Below are 18,744 nucleotides of genomic sequence, written 5' to 3' on the forward strand. Positions count from 1 at the left end.
ATGAGTTAATAGGCTTTCACATGATTTCCCTCAGAGATTTGTCTTGGGCCTTACTTTTGGTCAATTGAGATTTTGATATCAGTCTCATTCATACACATGCTTTTGCTAATCTTCTTGGAGTTGAGACTTATGTCAATATTTGAGACAAATCGTTGTGTTTACAAAAAAATCGAAGATGTGTGAAAAACAATCAAGGGCACCAACTTTGAGTTTCCACTTTCATGAATCTGCATTCTGAGTCACTACCTGCATGGATCACACATCTTAAGAGAAATAGTCCAACAAAAGTATATGCGTCAAAAGTGTGTTTGATAACAAAGACAGAAAGCTACTAACCAGTAACTGATCTTTCTCATATAAATGGAGTGGATGAGATATGACTACGATCGTTTGTAGAGAAGACATTACATCAACCACTTGGATGTTATTATGATAAATCGATTCTAGAAAAACAATTCACCACTTGAGGAATAGCAACAACAACAACAAAAAGAACACTTGAGAGTGAGACATAAATAAAAACACCTAACAAGATCGTGTTCATCCCATTTATTACATTTCAACAAGTTCTCTTTGCTTTTTAACACGCTGGTGAGAAAAAAAGAAACAAACAGTTCTTCGTCTTTAACTCATAAGACTATACTGAAATCCAAATCAGTTCTATAGCTGGAGATGCACAAAATATGCTTAAAAGATCCAAAACTATAAAAACTACAAAAGCCACAACTCTCATTTGACTGGCAAAACTTCAGCCGAGAGATAATATGTTTTTTTATTACATTGTTATGTTTTGCGAGAAGGCGGTGAGCTGCTGCTACTGCTGCTTCTTTTTCCTCTCAGTGGCCTACACATTACGCAACAACGAACTCATTCTCTGTAATTAGACTTTGAGAGCTAAAAGATTTACATAATGTTTGAACCAATTCTTCTGGTCTTTGTTTCATCACAATCACATTAACTACACATAACTTAGCAGTGGAGCATTTTTACACTACTGCATGCTACAGACTACAGTGTTTCCAGCTTTAAGATGAGGACTAGTGTTAAGCAAAGAAAGTGTTTTACCTCTTAGGACTGCGGCTCCTCGAAATCTTCCTAGGAATCTGTTAGTTTTAATAATCCACACAGGTTAGAAATCAAAACAACTAACTCAACAAGTCATCAGCAATTTTATAGCTAAAAAGCGATCCGCATCAGATACTTACCCTTCTGGGACTTGGCGAACTAGAGTAAGAAGAAGATGACCTTCCACGTCTCCCAGCTGGACCTCGTCCCCTGCTTACAATCAAAGACAAATTTTACACCACTAACAGAGACTCCACATAGATCTATATAACTTAAAAGTCATATTTGGCATCAGTTTGTCACAAACCGAGATACAAGGATAACACAATGTAGTAACTTTAAGTATACACGTAAATTATGCAAGATTGAAAAAACATGTCATGACTCTTGTATCATCATATGTGTACTATCTCAGCCATACCACTGCAGCTAAATAAAATCCAGGAGATATCAACTATAACCCTAATAACACTTTTAAAGCGGCTAAAACATACCTGCGGGGTGAGATTGACCTTGACCGAGAGCAAACAGGCCTACGAATTGGGGATCGGCTACGCCTGCGGATTGGAGATCTTCTGAGAGGACTGCGTAGTCTCCTTGGAGGTGACCTGAAACACGTCCAATTCAAAGACAAAACAGACATTTTTCAGGTCTAATGTCCTGAGTACGATAGCCTAACAAAGAAGTAATTCCTATCCTCCAATCACTAGGGGGATACTTTGTGAAATGGCATAGACTTACCTTCGCCTTAGAGGAGGAGGAGACCGTCTTCGAACAGGACTGCCGCGGATTCTTCTAGGGGAGCCCCTGTTGACAAACAAGAAGTGAGCAATTGATTCTGAAAACACCACACATTTTGAGTAGACTTTTCTGTGTATAGCTAAACATATGTATGCATTTGGTGTAAACAGGTTTTTTTGAATAAATTTAACATTCATTCAAAAAAAAAAAAGAAAAAGAAAACACCACATAAAACAGATGGTACCACTTCAGCTAACCTTGGAGGAGATCTCTGTCTTCTTGGAGGTGGAGAAGATGGAGAACGGCCTCTAGGTGGCGATGCTGCCCTGCGTCTGGGCGGTGTATCACCACGACGGCGGATAGGAGGGCTCGGCCTCCGGCGAGGGGGAGAATCAGGTAACTTCCTAGGTAGAGGTGATCGCCTTCTTGGAGAAGCTAATCACATATTGATGATAATCATTGACACCATATAAAGTATATATCACAGCAATAACAAAAAAATATAAACATAGACGTACTCTCTCTTGGGCGCCCGGGCCCAACTTTCTCAATGGCGGCACTATCAGATTTTGGAGCCTCTCTCTTTGGTGCAGTTGAGACAGGTTTAGGGGGTGGAGATAGTTTCTGACGCGGTGGTAGTGTGAACTTGGCTTTAACAACATTTCCATCAATTTGGCCCTGCGGTAAGGAAACAAAAAAAGCATGAATAATTTCTCAGACAATATGTTGAGTTAATAACATAGTGCATTTCATATTTGGGAAGAGACATACACCATCCATAAACAGCAGAGCCTTTTCAGCATCAGCTCTTGCCTTGAACTCAACATAAGCATATCCTTTTGGAAGATTAACCTGTTAATATGCAAAGAAATTAAGAAAAAAAAAATCTTAACAAGTAATCACATAAAACAACAGAGAACACCGAAAGAGAAACTTACAGCTCGATCCATCGCAAGTTCCACGTGTACAACTTCACCATAGTTGCCTAAAAACACGACGAAGAGATCATTACTAACACACAGTGTGAAGACTTAAACATAACGCCAAGCAAATTGGTCAAACGAAACAAAATACAAAAACCATAATGCCAGTGATGATCCATGGCCGTAATGACCTATATACTACTAATCTTAGTTCATGTAATGAAATCAGAACAAGAAGAAGGAATATGGGAAGAGCAATCAACATACCAAATATTTCTTTGAGATGGCCTTCATTCACATTCCTGCTAAGAGAATCAACATGGAGAACAAGAGATTCTTGAATAGGTGCGGCTTTCCTGAAATTAGAATTCGATTGTAAAATCAGCAAAAAGTTAGGATGTGACGAAAGTATTAAAACACTCAAGACTCTCAAGCAGAGATACCAACACAATAACACTACCAATTAGTTGAAAAGGTACCACCACATTAACTAATGTAATTTTGGACAGAGAGGGAGAGAGAAAGAGATGTTAATTGCCAATATTGACATTCTAAACTAGTTATGAGTGGGGAGATTACTTAGAGAGTGAAGAGGCTCCTTTTGGAGGAGGAGGAGAGCGACCTCGCCTAGCAGTCCCAGCAGAACTGTAAAGATAGATCACAACAATTCACGTCACACTACGAATAAGCTATTACCAATAAAAAAATATGTTCAATGCCAACAGTCTCCAATTCCAGATTTTGGATCCAACCCACTTCTTAAAAGACCCAGATTACCAAATCGAAAGAAGGCACTAACCTTTTTCCACGGGGTGGAGGACTACGACTCCCTGAACTGACGCTCCGCGAAGGAGACGAAGAAGAAGAGAGCGATCTCGAACGGGAAAGAGACCTGGACCCACTCGAACGAGATCTGGAGCTGGACCGAGATGAAGACCCGGAGACGGAAGGCGAACGACGGCCACGGCTTGGTTTCGCCATGGGCGATAATCGCGACGAACAAGCGAAACCTTGCTTCAAAACCCTAACCGATAAAAGATAAGAGGAGAGAGACTCTGAATTTTTTTTTCAATTGTGGTTCTTTATTTATTACAACCTGTTAAAAAAAAATACCGCAAGATAACTGGCGGGTATTTGTTTATGCATCTAAATCATCTAACCGTCTCTTTAAGTTATAAGAAGGCAGATATAAATATACATATCTATATTATTAAAACAGAAGTACCTATTTGAAAATGTTCTTACTCCATTAATTAAACTCCTTTTTTTTTTATTGTTTTTTTCAGTTGCATTTATGAAATATCATAAAACGAATAAAACTGCCTAATTTATTATTTGTCTTTTCAGTTACATTAATGAAATATGCTTAAATAAATTTAAACTTCTTATTTTATTGTTTGTCTTTTTCAGTTACCTTAATAAAATATCCTTAAATAAATTTGGACATAATGTCATTTAATCAACCAAAAAAACTCATGAGTTATCCTTACGTGCATAATTTTAATAATGGAGATTTTTAAAAACGTGCTTCATTAAAATATTACCTAAAACATGCAACACTAATATATAACATGCATCAATAAAACTAGAATTTGACTCATACAATTGGACGGATATTATTTTTAGCTGATTAAATTTAAAAATAATTATTTACTCAAAAAATATTTAAGAATTACTATGTTTTTAAAAATTATATGGTATTATTTGCTCATAACTCATTTGTCATTTGATAAATTGTTAGAAAAAAAATTTTAGCATAATATAACTCAGTTGCCATTTGCTAAATTTATGGTTTTTATTTATATTTTTTATTATTTAATTATAATATTTTCATTTTATATTTGAAAGATAAATGAATTTTCTTTCAAACAATATTTTTGTAAATGTATTTTTTTTAAATAATCAATTAAAATTGTTATTATCATTGAATATCATTATTTTGACATAATTTGAGTTTTCGTTTACATCAAAACTTATCATATTTTAGGATAATTTTAATTTAAAATGTAATTTTCATATTTTTCAAACAAATTCTAAAGATATTTTTTTAAATATTTTGTTATAATTGTTAAAAAAATATTGAGTTGCATTTCAAATAAAAAGGTAAAGATATTAAAAATATTCTAATTAAAATATGTAAAATTTAATATAGTTTTAAGGAAATGGTCAAAATAAAAAAAATTACACATAAAATAATCATGATTTTTGTTAACTGGGCGGATCATTATTTATATGATATCGCAAACGAAAGAAAAATTTTTGTTTTTAAAATTATCTAATTAACTCTATACTCATTTTTTTATATTTTTTATATGATATCACACATTCGTAAAAAAATAGATAGTTTAAGATGCAAAAAAAAAATATTTACTTAATGAATATAATATGAACGAATATTACAAATACATCATTTAATAAAATAAATAATTAAAAACTGAAAATTCATATCCGCTCTGGCGCGCGGGTCAGGATCTAGTTAGTTAAGTTATAATGAATTAGTCCAACCACCCTTTATCAGTAGATAAAAAAGAATAGAGTAGATTTTTTCTTCTAAATAATCTGATCCAAAATAAACGAACTTGAACTAAAAATATATCAGAATGTGCCTAGATATGTAAAACTCCTAAACATAATTTAGAGATCCGAGAGCATGATTATTGGGGGGTTCCTAAGGTGAGGTTCTTAGCGGAATATAAGAACTCGTTTCTTAATTTTTAACTAAAAAAGTTAAGAACCGGCTCTTAAATAAGAGTTTTAAGAATCGGTTTTTAACTTTTTTTAGTTAAAAGTTAAAAAACGGGTTCTTGTATTCCGTTAAGAACCTCACCCTAAGAATTCTCAATAATCATGCTCTGATCGAAATATCCTAAAACTTGAAATATCTATCTGTGTCCGAACCTGGTATCCAAAAGTTCATGCCTATCCTTAATGGACTTGACATTGACATTGACATTGACATTGACATTGACCTTGTACTTCAAAATACAAGATTTAATCCCAGGAAATACGAAGTCACAACGACAATTTATTTATTTTATTTTTTTTGAACACCAACGACAATTTATTTAAAAGGTTCATAAATGATGAGATAAAATAAAGAAAAGTACAAAAAGAGAAGAAAGACTGTAGCGTTGCTGAGTCGTCGGAGCAAACCCACAAGAAATAGTATTGACGCGTGCTTCAGATTTACAAAGACCATGTCTTCCTCCTTCTTCATTCTTTCCCTCTCCTACTCTATTTCAACAAATTATTAATATCTGAGATATCCACACACACACACGCAGCGAGGAGAGAGGCAGCGAATTTGATCGCGTAAAGTCAGAGCCTTTGATCTCTGAATCACTCTCTCTGAGGTGGGTTTCTCTTTCTTCCTATTTTTTTTCCGGTGAATTTCGTTTTATCTGAGTCTGTTTCGTTTTTTTGTTCTCAATTTTAAGAAACCCAAATTCAAAGTCGGCAGCTTTTTTTTTTTAGCTTCTGAGGTCTTTGGGGGAGTTTCTTACTTGGACAGAGATTCTATTGAGTAGTAGTAATTGGATTCGATCTATGTCTGGTTTACTGATTAGAATTCAAATCTCTGAACCGCGTCTCGTTTCTTTCTTCGCGGGTAATCACTGGCATCAACAGTTCACAGGTCTGTCTTATTACAATGTGGGGCTCCTGTTTCTCATGCCACAAGAGTGGAGGAGAACCTTCACAAGTTGATAGAGGTAACATATACTAATTTAAGCGTAACGTTTAAGCTTGGAATGTTAACTATGCATCCTCTTAACTTAGTGTTTGTTTATCTTTCTTGCATACAGAGATCTCAGCGATAATCAAGGTAAAGATTTACAAATATAAAGAGATTCGCCAAGCTACTAATGATTTCGACGCCCTGAACAAAATTGGAGAAGGAGGGTTTGGCTCTGTGTACAAGGTAAAATGAGAAAGCTCACTTCCTTGCTCTTCTTCTTCTCTCTTCATTTTTTTTTTTAACTCGAACAATGTCAAATGATTAGGGCCGTCTTAAAGATGGAAATATCGCAGCTATCAAAGTCCTTTCCGCCGAATCAAGACAAGGCGTGAAAGAGTTCTTGACTGAGATCAATGTCATATCAGAGATACAGCATGAGAATTTGGTTAAGTTATATGGATGCTGCGTGGAAAGGGATCACAGGATTCTTGTCTACAACTATCTCGAGAACAGTAGCCTCGACATGACGCTTCTAGGTGATTCTCATAGTTTGTTTACTCTCTCTCTCTGTGTCAGCTTCTCTGGGGTTCTAAATGAATGAATGTTTTCAGCTGGGGGATACATTAAGAGTGGGATACAGTTTGATTGGAGTACTCGGTCCAGAATCTGCGTTGGTGTTGCTAAAGGTCTTGCCTTTCTTCATGAAGAAGTAAGGCCTCACATCATTCATAGAGATATCAAAGCGAGCAACATCCTACTTGACAGAGATTTATCTCCCAAGATAGCTGACTTTGGACTCGCCAAGCTTATGCCGCCGAACATGACTCATGTCAGCACTCGTGTCGCCGGTACAATGTGAGTTTCAAGCGTTTTTTTTTAATTCTCCCTATAATTAAAGGTTCTTAATTAACATGTGTTCACATCTGGTTTGTGCAGTGGTTATCTAGCGCCAGAGTATGCGGTTAGGGGACAGGTTACGCGCAAAGCTGATGTTTACAGCTTTGGAGTCCTTCTGATGGAGATAGTCAGTGCAAGAAGTAACAAAAACACACGGTTACCCCAGGGGTATCAATATCTTCTAGAAAGAGTAAGTCTCTTGCCTTTTATGTTCTTTTGTAAGCTCTTTGCTTTGAGAGATAACTTTTTTCTTGCATTTCCAACAGGCTTGGGATCTTTATGAGCGAAATGAGCTCGTGGATCTCGTCGACACAGGGCTAAACGGAGTCTTTGACGGAGACGAAGCTTGCCGGTACTTAAAAATAGGTCTTTTGTGCACGCAAGACAATCCTAAGCTAAGGCCAAGTATGTCCACAGTGGTGAAGCTGTTAACAGGGGAGAAGAAGGATATAGAGAGCAGGAACATAACCAGACCGGGTTTGATTTCTGATTTTATGGACTTGAAAGTGAAAGGACCGGTCGAGAAAAAGCCAGAGGAAGTGAACAGACGCAGCAACTACTACACGAATCTTTCTTCAGATAATGCCTCGTCTAGCACCGGGACTAGAGATAACTCAAATGCTTACTCGTCAGGGGCTTCTTCATCTACTGCGGTTTCTACACTCAGCAGTACCATTTAGAAAAGAAAAGGAGAAAACGTTTTTTTTTTGTCTTTGATGTTTTTGTGGTCCCATCATCTTCTTCTTCTTCTTCCTTGGACCCAAACAGAAGGTTTCTTTCTGTTAGATTTTGTCTTTAGTTGCAATCATAGATTTGTGTGTATGTATATAAGATTGAAACCGTATCTGAATTGGTCCCCAAAAAATAGTTATGATGTCTGATATCTATATGTTGTAGCTTCATTGATTCAGTTGTCTTGAATGCGTCTTAACCGAGAGGTTAAACCAATCACTGTCCGATTGATTAACCAGTAAGTCACCACTTGAGGTTCCCATGATCCATTAGCCATATGCTATATCTATTTTTGTGTCACTTGTTCTGTACATTTCATAGTTTAGTGATGATTTGGAGCTTTAACGGTATATGATTTCTACATGACAAGTACACCTACTGTGGTTTTTGCCAAGAGTCAACGACTCATTTTGTCCATGATCCTATAGTTGAAATGTCGATTATTTCATTAAATGACATTCTGATTATTATTATTATTTTTGTCTACAGCTGGATGGTACATACGCTATGGTTCACAAACCAAAGAAAAAGTATTCAATATCTTTCCACGATTTCTCATCCTAGTTTGACTTTTTGCCGTGAGTTTTAGGCGTGCAACATATATAGTCTTGTGCGGTTTGGAGAATAGTTCATCGTAACCACTGGTAACTCTTTCTTCTTATAGTTTTCCTTCTTCGGCGGGGGGGGGGGGGGAAGATTGCTTCGTTGTGTATTGGAACGTTTTTATTGTTTCAGTTCAGAGATTTATCTCGATTTGGGTTGGTGGTGGTGGTGGTGATGGCTCCAAAATCAACAGAAAGGGCTCTCAACTCCCGAAAACAACAGAGACGGCTCCTGTTTCTAAGTATTGCACGGACCTGCAAGAATCTACGGAGTGATCACAAGGACAGAGATCCTCAGCGCATGCCAGCCAACACCTACCTTGAGCAACAAGCTAATGTACATGCCCTGGCTGGTTTAAAGATCGAAAACAGTACAGTGGAGAAAGCTCCCTCAGTATCCATTTCTGCTGGAGCGGTTTCTGGTGCCCCTCATTGTGCTGATACTTCAGATATGTTGAAACTCTGAGAGTACAGGCGAAAGCTTGTGTAAGCCTTGATACTTTTTTTTTAATGGTTACTTCATGTGGGTGGAATAATTCTAACAGATCCCATTGATCTAATTCCTCCATATATTCTAGTTTAAATACGTTACAGCAATATAAACCATGTCCGGCTGATGATGCATCAAAGGCCAAGTATATGACTGTTGCTAGACGCTTAGAACAGATGCTATTTAAGATGGCAATCTCAAAGGTACCTCAAGACATTTCTGTGTGTGTATTTAAAATGAAAATGTTTTGTTGGTAGTAGTTGACATTTAGGATTTGGTTTGCTGGGGAATTTTAAGACAAGACTGGTTGGTGCTTTTTGACATGTTTCATCTGGCTCTAGCTTGATGACTCATATGTCCTCACTTAAATTTTTTTTTTTTTTTTCAGTTTGTGACGGTTTTCAACTTGTACTTACTATAGGAGGAGTACATGAACCCGTCTACCCTTGAGTCTAGGATTGCGAGCTTAATAAAAGGCAAACAGTTGAATAATTACAATAAGAGGCGTACTAATTCTTCTTTGGTTGGAAAGATGGCACCTACGACTACTGGATTATCACACGCTGGTGCTAGTGCTGGTTTAGGGCCTTCAGGTAACACTGTTGGTCCCATGGATCATGATGTCTTGGAACTTCGCGAGTACATGCGAACCCTTGTGTAAGCCTTCCCAAGCTTTTCAGCTACACTGCACTTTCTCTGTTAGTTTATTATGTATCCATCTGTGCTGGGAATAATGATCCAAGTTATTACTCTATTGGATTTATATTCCTGGCTGCATATCTGCTCAGTTTTTTTTTTTTTATTATATCGATGTTTCTATTCCTGACATATATGCTTTCTTGGAATCCTTTGACTTATCTTTCATTCTTTCCAGCTTCAGCGAGTTACATAAACACCATCCATGTCCAGCCGATGATGCATCAAAGGCTAAGTATTTACATGTTTCTAGACGCTTAGAGGAGGGTATCTATCAAATGGCAAACACAAAGGTATTCTTAAAATACTTATTTGATCGATATTTTCGGCAATTAGCAACATTGATTTACTTAGGAATGCCAAAACAAGATAGGCTGACGCTTATAAACATATGGTGTCTCATGTCCTCACTTTAAAAGATCTTTCTTTCATAACTACAAAATCTACAAGAGGATTACCTAAACCCGTCGACCCTTACTTCTCGCTTGGCTTGCTTAATAAGGGGCAAAAAATTGAATAACTACGTCCAGATTCAGCAAAATGCTAATTCCTCTTCGCCTGGAACAATGACTACACTCGCCCCTGAAGTTTTTGCTGAGACCACGATGGTACGTACATCAGAGACCTAGATGATAACTTCTCATGATATTTATTTAAAAGGAAGTTTACTAAAATGACACAAATTAGTTATGTTATTACTGACTCGTATTTTTTGAAATTTATTAAAATATTTTTTTGGTCTAAATTGCCCTTACACATAGTTGTAACAAAAAAAAACATCACCCAAATGCCCTTATTATTTAATCGACGACCGATTTATTTTCAAAAAAATAAATCTATCGACCAATAAGTCTGTTTATAAAATCTGTGTAAAAAATAAAACTATTATTAAAGTGGTGGCAAATTTTTTAGAAAACGTCAGATTTGTTCACATGGCAGATTTAATTGTCAGATTTGATTAAAAAACAGATTTTTAAGAATATGTCTATCAAATATGGTATCAAATTATTTCTAAATGGTAGATTTAAGTGGTCAACTTATTTTCTTCTGGGTAGATTTACTTTTTGTGATCGACTTATTTTCTTAAGGCAGATTTATATAGCCGATTTAAAATTGTTGACAGACTTTTTGTTTATGAAGTGGCAGACTTTTTGTTTACGTGGTAACAGACTTTTTGTTTATGTTGCGGCAGATTTATTAACGAAAATCTGGGTTATGTACAGCAATTTCAGTTTCGACCCGGTTTACTAATAATTCCGAATCTGGTTTAGTTTTTAGGTTAATTAAACTCAGAATTAGGGAAAATTTTGTAGTTGTCGTCATCTCTTTCATCCCTCTTTTCTTCCTTTTCAAGTTGTTTCTTTTCATGCTATTTTAAACACTTGTTGCAATCTTTATTGCTTGGAGAAACATGGATCCCATCATTCTGGTCTGCGGAAAGTGGAAATTTGAAAGAAAAAATGGTTATTTGAAGTGGATAATGATCAAGGTAGTAAATTACTTGCAGCTAACGAGGAAACTAGATATGAAGATTTTGTGAAAACCATATATGAGGATTACGAAGTTGATTTCGCAGAACACGAGTTGGAGCTGACGTACGTTTTGCCAAAACCTAAACTGGTCAAGGAAAACCTCGATACCCCTCCTGTGAAAGTAAAAAACGATAGGCAATTTCATGGATTTTTGTGTCTTAACAAAGTCGAAAACGTTAGACTCTGTGTAGAGTTTAAACTGAAGAAAAAAGAAGTTGAAGCAGCTAGCAAAGAACCAGAAGAATTCCTGCAAAAAGATGACCCATTGTCAGCTGAGGATGAAGATTCAGATGAAGACAATGATCGATTTGATTACTGTAACGATTCTGATGGAGCAACGTCTGATGACGAAAACTTTACCTCATATGGGTTTCCGCCAGACCAAGTACAAGAGAGTCAGAGATCTCCTACAAAGATAAGTTCAGCGACAGTCCTAAAGACACTAAAAGGAGATTGTACGCATAATAGGTTCGACTTGAGCTCTTTCAAACTGGAAGTGGGGCAGAGTTTTGATTCAAAAGATGCATTGGCTACACGTCTGAAGATCTGTTCAGTCGTCCACAAATTCGATTTTGATGTGGATAAATCTACCCGTACGTTGTGGTTTGTAAAATGTTGGGTAAAAGGATGTACGTGGAAGCTTAGAGCTACACCAGTAGGTGAATCTTCAAGGTTCACAATCCGAGTATATGTAGATGAGCATTCCTGCTCAGTAACAGAGCGTTCGTCTCGTTCTCGACAAGCTACTCCTGAAATTCTTGGCCTCTTGTACAAAGACTATATTGGTGGGGATGATCGAACTATTTTGCCACGTCATGTTGAGAGTGCTATGAACATGAGCTTTGGAATCAAGGTTTGTTGACTACGCTTTTTACATTGAATCTAATGTCTTATCTGACCTTACTTGTTTTTAACCTGGTTGCTGTTTATTGTATATCGCAGATGGATTACTTGAAATCTCATCGTACACTTATAGTTGCTAGAGATCTCGTAATGGGTTCATCGGAGAATGGATATGAGGAGTTACCTTCTTACCTGCACAAGATTAGAATGGCAAATCCTGGGACCTTAGCTCGACTGGAAGTTGATGCAAACAATAGATTTAAGTACTTATTCCTTGCATTCAGCGCTAGCATTACTGGCTTCCCATTTATGAGAAAGGTTGTGGTGGTTGATGGTACTTTCTTGCAAGGAAAATACAAAGGAACGCTTCTCATTGCAACATCACAGGATGGTAATTTTCACATATTTTCGATAGCATTTGCTGTGGTTGACACAGAGAATGATGAATCATGGACATGGTTCTTCCGTCAACTCAACCATGTGATACCCGATAATGAAGGATTGGCATTAATTTCTGACAGGCACAAGTCAGTAAGGAAGGTAATTTCAGTGGTCTATCCATTGGCTAGCACGGGAATTTGCACGTACTACTTATATAAGAACATCTTATTACGGTACAGAGGACGTGATCTGTTTGGTTTGGTCAAAAAAGCTGCGTACTCTTTTAGGTTAGCTGACTTTGAAGCAAGCTTCGAGACGATTAAAGGGTTAAATCCAGATTTACATGCATATTTGGAACGTGCTGATGTGTGTAAGTGGGCTTGAGCGCATTTTAGAGGTGATAGATATAACATCCTTACAAGTAACATAGCTGAATCCATAAGCAGAACTTTGTCAGATGTGAGAAGCTTGCCAATTGTTAGCCTTTTAGAGTCTATCCGATTAATGATGTTTCAATTTGTTGGTCGCAGCAGGTGAGAGAGAAGGTTCTTGAGAGCGGAGATGAGTTGGAGACAGAGATCGCAGAGAATCTGAAGTCCATTAGCCTCTACAGCTGAATATGATCCGTAGGTTTTTCATTACTTGTGTTACAAGATAAGCATATATGTTACACATGCTTCGGAATTCGCACTGTACGTACCAACGGTAAATCGGGTTTCGATTTGTTTCCGGTGTGAGCTTGGTATACGATTATTTAATTAGAACAGAAAAAGAAGTTGATAAAGATAAACAAAGCAAAGCTACAAGTAGAGATGTCAATTGGGCTGCCCAAGTTCAAATGGATTGTCCAGTTCAAATGGACATTATTTTTTTAAGCCCAAATTGTACCAGACCAAATTGTCCAGACCAAATTGGCCCAAGTCCAAATGGGCATTCCACAAAGCCCAAATACAATTTCTGCTTTAATATGCTAAATCCATAAAAAAACATTTTTTTTTGTGAAACATCCATAAAAAACATAAATTTCAAGTTTTACACATTAAGTTTCATAAGTTTTACATATCCAAAGCATAGAAAATTCATATATTAGTTCATACATAATGGTTCATACATAAAAATAAAAAATCCAAAGCATAAGTTTTGATTGCCCTTCTCTTCTTTATCTTCTCAGCCTCTCCTATCAAATTAAAACACATAAGTTATCACACAAGCAGATAGTAAAATACATTGGTTTAAACATGACAGTAACATCAGTTCAAACAAAGTAACATGACAGTACATATCACACAAACATCAGTTCAATGTATAAAACACTACTCAACAAGGCATCAAACATTTTATAGATTCATATCACACAAAGTAACATGACAGTAATCACAGACATCAGTTCAAGTGAGATTAATGATTATACCTTTAGGGTTTAGGGTGCCAGAAACAAGCCTTGTCATCTCATCGAATGGCTGTAACAAACCAGAAATGAGGTTAGCTCTTAACCACTCAGATTTTGTAGGTAAGCTCTGGTAGCTTGTCTCAATCTCTGCAAGATTCTTGAATGCCTCTTTATAGTGAAGAGCTCTAGTTAACATGAGATAGGTAGAGTTCCACCGCGTGGGACAATCCAAAAGTAAATCCCCTTTCTTCCGAACTCCAACCGACTCCACACAGCCTTGAAACAATATCTCTCTAGACTCAGTTATCTGGACATACTTAACACTGTCTCTGATCTTCTCTAACGCCTCACCTATCACCGCTAAACCATCTTGTACAATGAGGTTTAAAATATGAGCAACACACTTGATGTGAAAGAACTCTCCACCACAGACTAAATCTTTCTTAAGCTGCCTCTTGACTACACCTTGCATATTATCATTGGAAGAGGCATTGTCCACGGCTATAGTGAAGACCTTCTTTAGCAGACCCCATTCTTTTAGCAACTCCAATATCTTCATTGCAATGGCAGTACCAGTGTGCGGTGGAGGGAAGGCGCAAAAAGAAAGGATCTTAGCTCTAAGGTTCCATTCAGCATCTATATAATGGACAGTGAGACAGAGATAACCCTCGATGGTTATAGCTCTCCACAGATCGGTGGTTAGACAAACTCTACCCGGAAGCTCATTTAACACATGTTTAAGTCTCCTTTTCTCCCCCTCAAATATCTTAAGTACATCGGCTACTGCTGTGTTCCTACACCAGAATTCTATGGTGGGGTTGGCATACTTCAAGGCTTCCCTAACCCTTCTAAACTCTACAAAGGCGTAAGGGAGATCATGCTCAACAATAGCCACAGCAATCATATCTCGAAACACCAACTGATCGATCTTCTTACAACCTACAGTACTACTAAGGGTTTTGGGGCAGCGTTCAGAGTGGCGAAGCATAGTATTGGTTCCACTTCTATGCAAGTTTAGGTAGTAAAACTGGCTACAGTGGTTGCAGACACATTTGAATTTCCCATCAGGCATCCTATCTCCTTCTATAGTAAAGTGGTTCCAGCACTTAGAGTGTCTACGCTTGTGTTTACCTTTCCCTTCGGCTGTGCTCATGAGAGACTCGTCCACAATAGGATTGTTCTCGTCCATTTCCTGTTCTGAACCTGCATCTTCACTCGCATACTCATCATCATTGTTCAAACTCAATATATCCATCTGAAAGCAAACAAGACAAAGGATATTCATTAGATACTAGAGGTCTAGAAACAGTACAAAAGAGAACAAACAACTAAAGCGAGTAAGTATGTAACAATCAGAAACCAAATACACAAACCCATCAAGTGGACTAAATACACAAACACAATCAGAGATGTAACAATCAGAAACCAAATAAACAGATGAAACCCATCAAGCTATATACAAACGCAAGCTATATAGAGAAACCCATCAAAACTAAACTGAATCAAACGCATCAGAGAAACAAATCAGAGAAACCCATCACACCGAACGCCGAGAGAGAGAGATGATCGAGACGCCGAGAGAGAGAGAGATGATCGAGACGCCGAGAGAGAGAGAGGCGGATCGAGACGCCGAGAGAGAGAGAGTCACTGAGAAGCTGTACACAATCAGAGAAGAGAAAATTCATCAACATGCACAATCAGTTTACACAGAGCGACAGAGAGAAGAGACATACGAGAGAGGCAGATCGGATCGAGAGTCGCGACTCGCGAGAAAGAGAGAGAGATGATCGAGACGCCGAGAGAGAGAGAGGCGGATCGAGACGCCGAGAGAGAGAGAGGCGGATCGAGACGCCGAGAGAGAGAGAGGCGGATCGAGACGCCGAGAGAGAGAGAGGCGGATCGAGACGCCGAGAGAGAGAGAGTCACTGAGAAGCTGTACACAATCAGAGAAGAGAAAATTCATCAACATGCACAATCAGTTTACACAGAGCGACAGAGAGAAGAGACATACGAGAGAGGCAGATCGGATCGAGAGTCGCGACTCGCGAGAAAGAGAGAGAGATGATCGAGACGCCGAGAGAGAGAGAGGCGGATCGAGACGCCGAGAGAGAGAGAGGCGGATCGAGACGCCGAGAGAGAGAGAGGCGGATCGAGACGCCGAGAGAGAGAGAGTCACTGAGAAGCTGTACACAATCAGAGTCGCGACTCGCGAGAGAGAGAGAGAGAGAGGATTAAGACGCCGAGGGGAGAGAGAACGGAGAGTCGCTGTGAGTCGACTTCATCGAGAGAGAACGGGAATCAGAGATGAGAGTCGCAGAGACGAGAGTCGAAAAAAAGAGAGTGATTTTCATTGGAAACCCTAGGATTTTTTATACATTGGGCCGCCCATGTCCATTTGGTTTAAGCCAATTGGATTTGGAGTTTATTGGGTTTCGACCAACTGGACAGCTTTATTTATTGGTCTAATTTGGTTAGTCCAAATGGGCTTGGACATCGGTAACCAATAGACAGTGTGTCCAATTGACATCTCTAGCTACAAGGGTGAAAATCAGGGCTGAACCTGAGATTTTGGGGACTTGTTGCTATGTGTATGTAAAAAAAATTTTACAACCTAAAATTTATTTTTGGAGGTCTATTTGTATATAATTTTTTTCAAAAACTTTGGGGGCCTGTTGCGAATGTTTCACCTAGCATGGCCCAGGGCCGGCCCTAGTGAAAATTCGTAAATTATATCACCGACCGGAAGGACATGAATGTAATATCTCCAACGCTTGTTCTTGTCCCTTCGATCTTCGACCTTAGTTAATGATATACTAGGTGATTTTTCGGTGGTCATGCACGGGTATAAATATTTATAACATAAATTTACTATAATAATTGATTGTTATTTATTTTTAATTTTAAATAATTTATAATTTGTAGGCATAATTTTATTAATAATATTATATTACTTTAATTAGACATATGATTTTAGATATGTTATATCTAACCGATTTTGTTTTTTTTACAGTTGGTTTAGTTATCATTTGAGTATATTAGATTGCATATATTTCTCTCAATTCAACTATAATATTTTTTAATTTAAAATATATTAAAATTATAATTAATTTTCTTATTTACATTTACGTTGGTTGTTTTCTTAGATATATGTAAATATATTCAAAGAAGATTATGTATAATTTAAGATATATTGTGCATTGAATGAAATATAAAATAAACTAAAGTGTCTGATTCCAAATTAAGTAAATTAATATAACGATAATATTTTACGGTCTCATGCATATATATAAATTTTACAAAAGAACTAAATTATAACAATTGGTTAATATTTTATTTTCATTTGTTAATATGTTTTGTGTCATCCTATGATTTGCATTTATAAAATAAGTTATTATTATAAAATTATATATTTTTATCGCAGTTAAATCTATGATTTTAGATATAAGTTGGATTAGTCGAGTCACTCATGTTGTGAGTATATTGAGTTACATATATTCTTTCAAATTCAAACAGAAGTATAATTATTTTTTATTATGATTAAGTAAAATCATATTAATTTTATTTATCGTTTAAATACGCATGTAGTTTTATAATATTTATAAATTATATGTTGTTTTTTTTAAAAACAATATCAGAAAATAAGGCGATGATCAATATGAAGTTACATACATAAGTAACTAATAAATTTTTGGAAGCTCATGAACACATATCAATATCAATATTTAAAATAATTAAAATATTTTATAAATTCTAAATAGTTTGATGCCTTAGATTCATTAAATGGTAAACTGATATTTATTTTAAAAATGAGAATTCAGATTTGTTTTGATATTTTATGAAAAAAATAATTTTAATAATTATAAAATACAATATATCTACCTCGTTAAAGTATATAGTGCAATATTTTAAAATATTTTATAATTATTTGATCAAAAGATGTTTATTGTTAATTGTTTTTATTTTTTTACATCTCTTAAAATAAGCAGTTTAAGAAAATTGTGAGATTGTATTTTAAAAATCATATTATATAAGTAAAATATAATTTATAGATTTTTTGCTGTAATTGAATGATATTATAGACAACTAAATATATGAAAAATAAATAAAATATTTCAATAATACTAATTACAAACTATTTTTAGTCAATTAAACATATATTAGTTTATGTTACTTAATTATTTTATGATCATCTAAGAAAATAAATAGATATATAAAAATTATTTCTATTACTTTGAAAATATATATATTTTGTATTGTTTAAGAAATTATAGATATATATATATATATATATATATATTTATATATATAAATATTTAATTACTTCAAAAGTATATTTCATGTTAAATAGAAATATTATTTAAATGGAATATTTCTATTTCGTGAACTTTCCTTTTTAATGAAATATATTATATATACATGTATATATATTCGTTTTTAAATTTGTTTTTTAAATTTTATAAATGTTTCCTTTTTTATTATCTATGTTATTTGGATAATTATAAAAAGGAAAATATATAAAAAATTCAATAATAGTATTTAAATGTAATATTTTAAATTTATTAAAGGTATCCATGTAATCAACTATCATGAGAGTTAACGATTATCTTTTTTCTAATATTAAGATTATGTGTGTGAATGTTGTTTGGTGAAATCACATTATATGAAAAATATATATATTTTCATCTAAAAAAATATTGATATAAAGAAATATTTTATTACTGCAAAAATGTATTTTATGTTATTTAAAAATATTTTTTAAATGGAATATTTCTATTT

At 35.7% G+C, this 18,744-nt stretch overlaps 3 protein-coding genes across 5 annotated transcripts; 2 read left to right on the forward strand and 1 right to left on the reverse strand.

Moving 5' to 3' along the window:
* Positions 1 to 505: 505 nt before the first annotated feature.
* LOC106411913 (serine/arginine-rich splicing factor SR45-like) lies at positions 506 to 3,799 on the reverse strand. Its single transcript, XM_048766416.1, has 12 exons — positions 3,529 to 3,799; positions 3,309 to 3,374; positions 2,997 to 3,085; positions 2,745 to 2,791; positions 2,578 to 2,658; positions 2,325 to 2,484; positions 2,064 to 2,241; positions 1,807 to 1,872; positions 1,560 to 1,673; positions 1,206 to 1,275; positions 1,066 to 1,103; positions 506 to 844 (listed from the first exon to the last, which is right to left on the reverse strand). Exons 1-12 carry the CDS (start codon positions 3,708 to 3,710, stop codon positions 784 to 786), a joined length of 1,152 nt encoding a protein of 383 aa, XP_048622373.1. The 5' UTR covers positions 3,711 to 3,799; the 3' UTR covers positions 506 to 783.
* Positions 3,800 to 5,818: 2,019 nt separating this feature from the next.
* On the forward strand, positions 5,819 to 8,208 carry LOC106411803 (cold-responsive protein kinase 1). 3 transcript variants are annotated; one of them, XM_013852634.3, is made up of 7 exons: positions 5,819 to 6,082; positions 6,357 to 6,439; positions 6,533 to 6,648; positions 6,731 to 6,941; positions 7,017 to 7,260; positions 7,342 to 7,492; positions 7,569 to 8,208. In XM_013852634.3, exons 2-7 carry the CDS (start codon positions 6,379 to 6,381, stop codon positions 7,980 to 7,982), a joined length of 1,197 nt encoding a protein of 398 aa, XP_013708088.1. In that variant the 5' UTR covers positions 5,819 to 6,082; positions 6,357 to 6,378; the 3' UTR covers positions 7,983 to 8,208. The 3 variants fall into 3 exon arrangements, with proteins under 3 accessions (XP_013708088.1, XP_013708089.1, XP_048622374.1); XM_013852635.3 differs by having other exon boundaries at positions 5,828 to 6,082; positions 6,364 to 6,439; XM_048766417.1 differs by having other exon boundaries at positions 5,831 to 6,082; positions 6,204 to 6,439.
* Positions 8,209 to 8,729: 521 nt separating this feature from the next.
* Positions 8,730 to 13,617, forward strand: LOC106413045 (histone acetyltransferase HAC12-like). The gene is made up of 3 exons (XM_048766418.1): positions 8,730 to 9,329; positions 9,548 to 9,783; positions 10,001 to 13,617. The coding sequence occupies exons 1-3, from the start codon at positions 9,276 to 9,278 to the stop codon at positions 10,236 to 10,238; spliced, it is 528 nt and encodes a 175-aa protein (XP_048622375.1). The 5' UTR covers positions 8,730 to 9,275; the 3' UTR covers positions 10,239 to 13,617.
* Positions 13,618 to 18,744: the final 5,127 nt, after the last annotated feature.

This window comes from Brassica napus, chromosome C8 (assembly GCF_020379485.1).
Source record: "Brassica napus cultivar Da-Ae chromosome C8, Da-Ae, whole genome shotgun sequence".
In the NCBI taxonomy this organism is placed as follows: Eukaryota; Viridiplantae; Streptophyta; class Magnoliopsida; order Brassicales; family Brassicaceae; genus Brassica; species Brassica napus.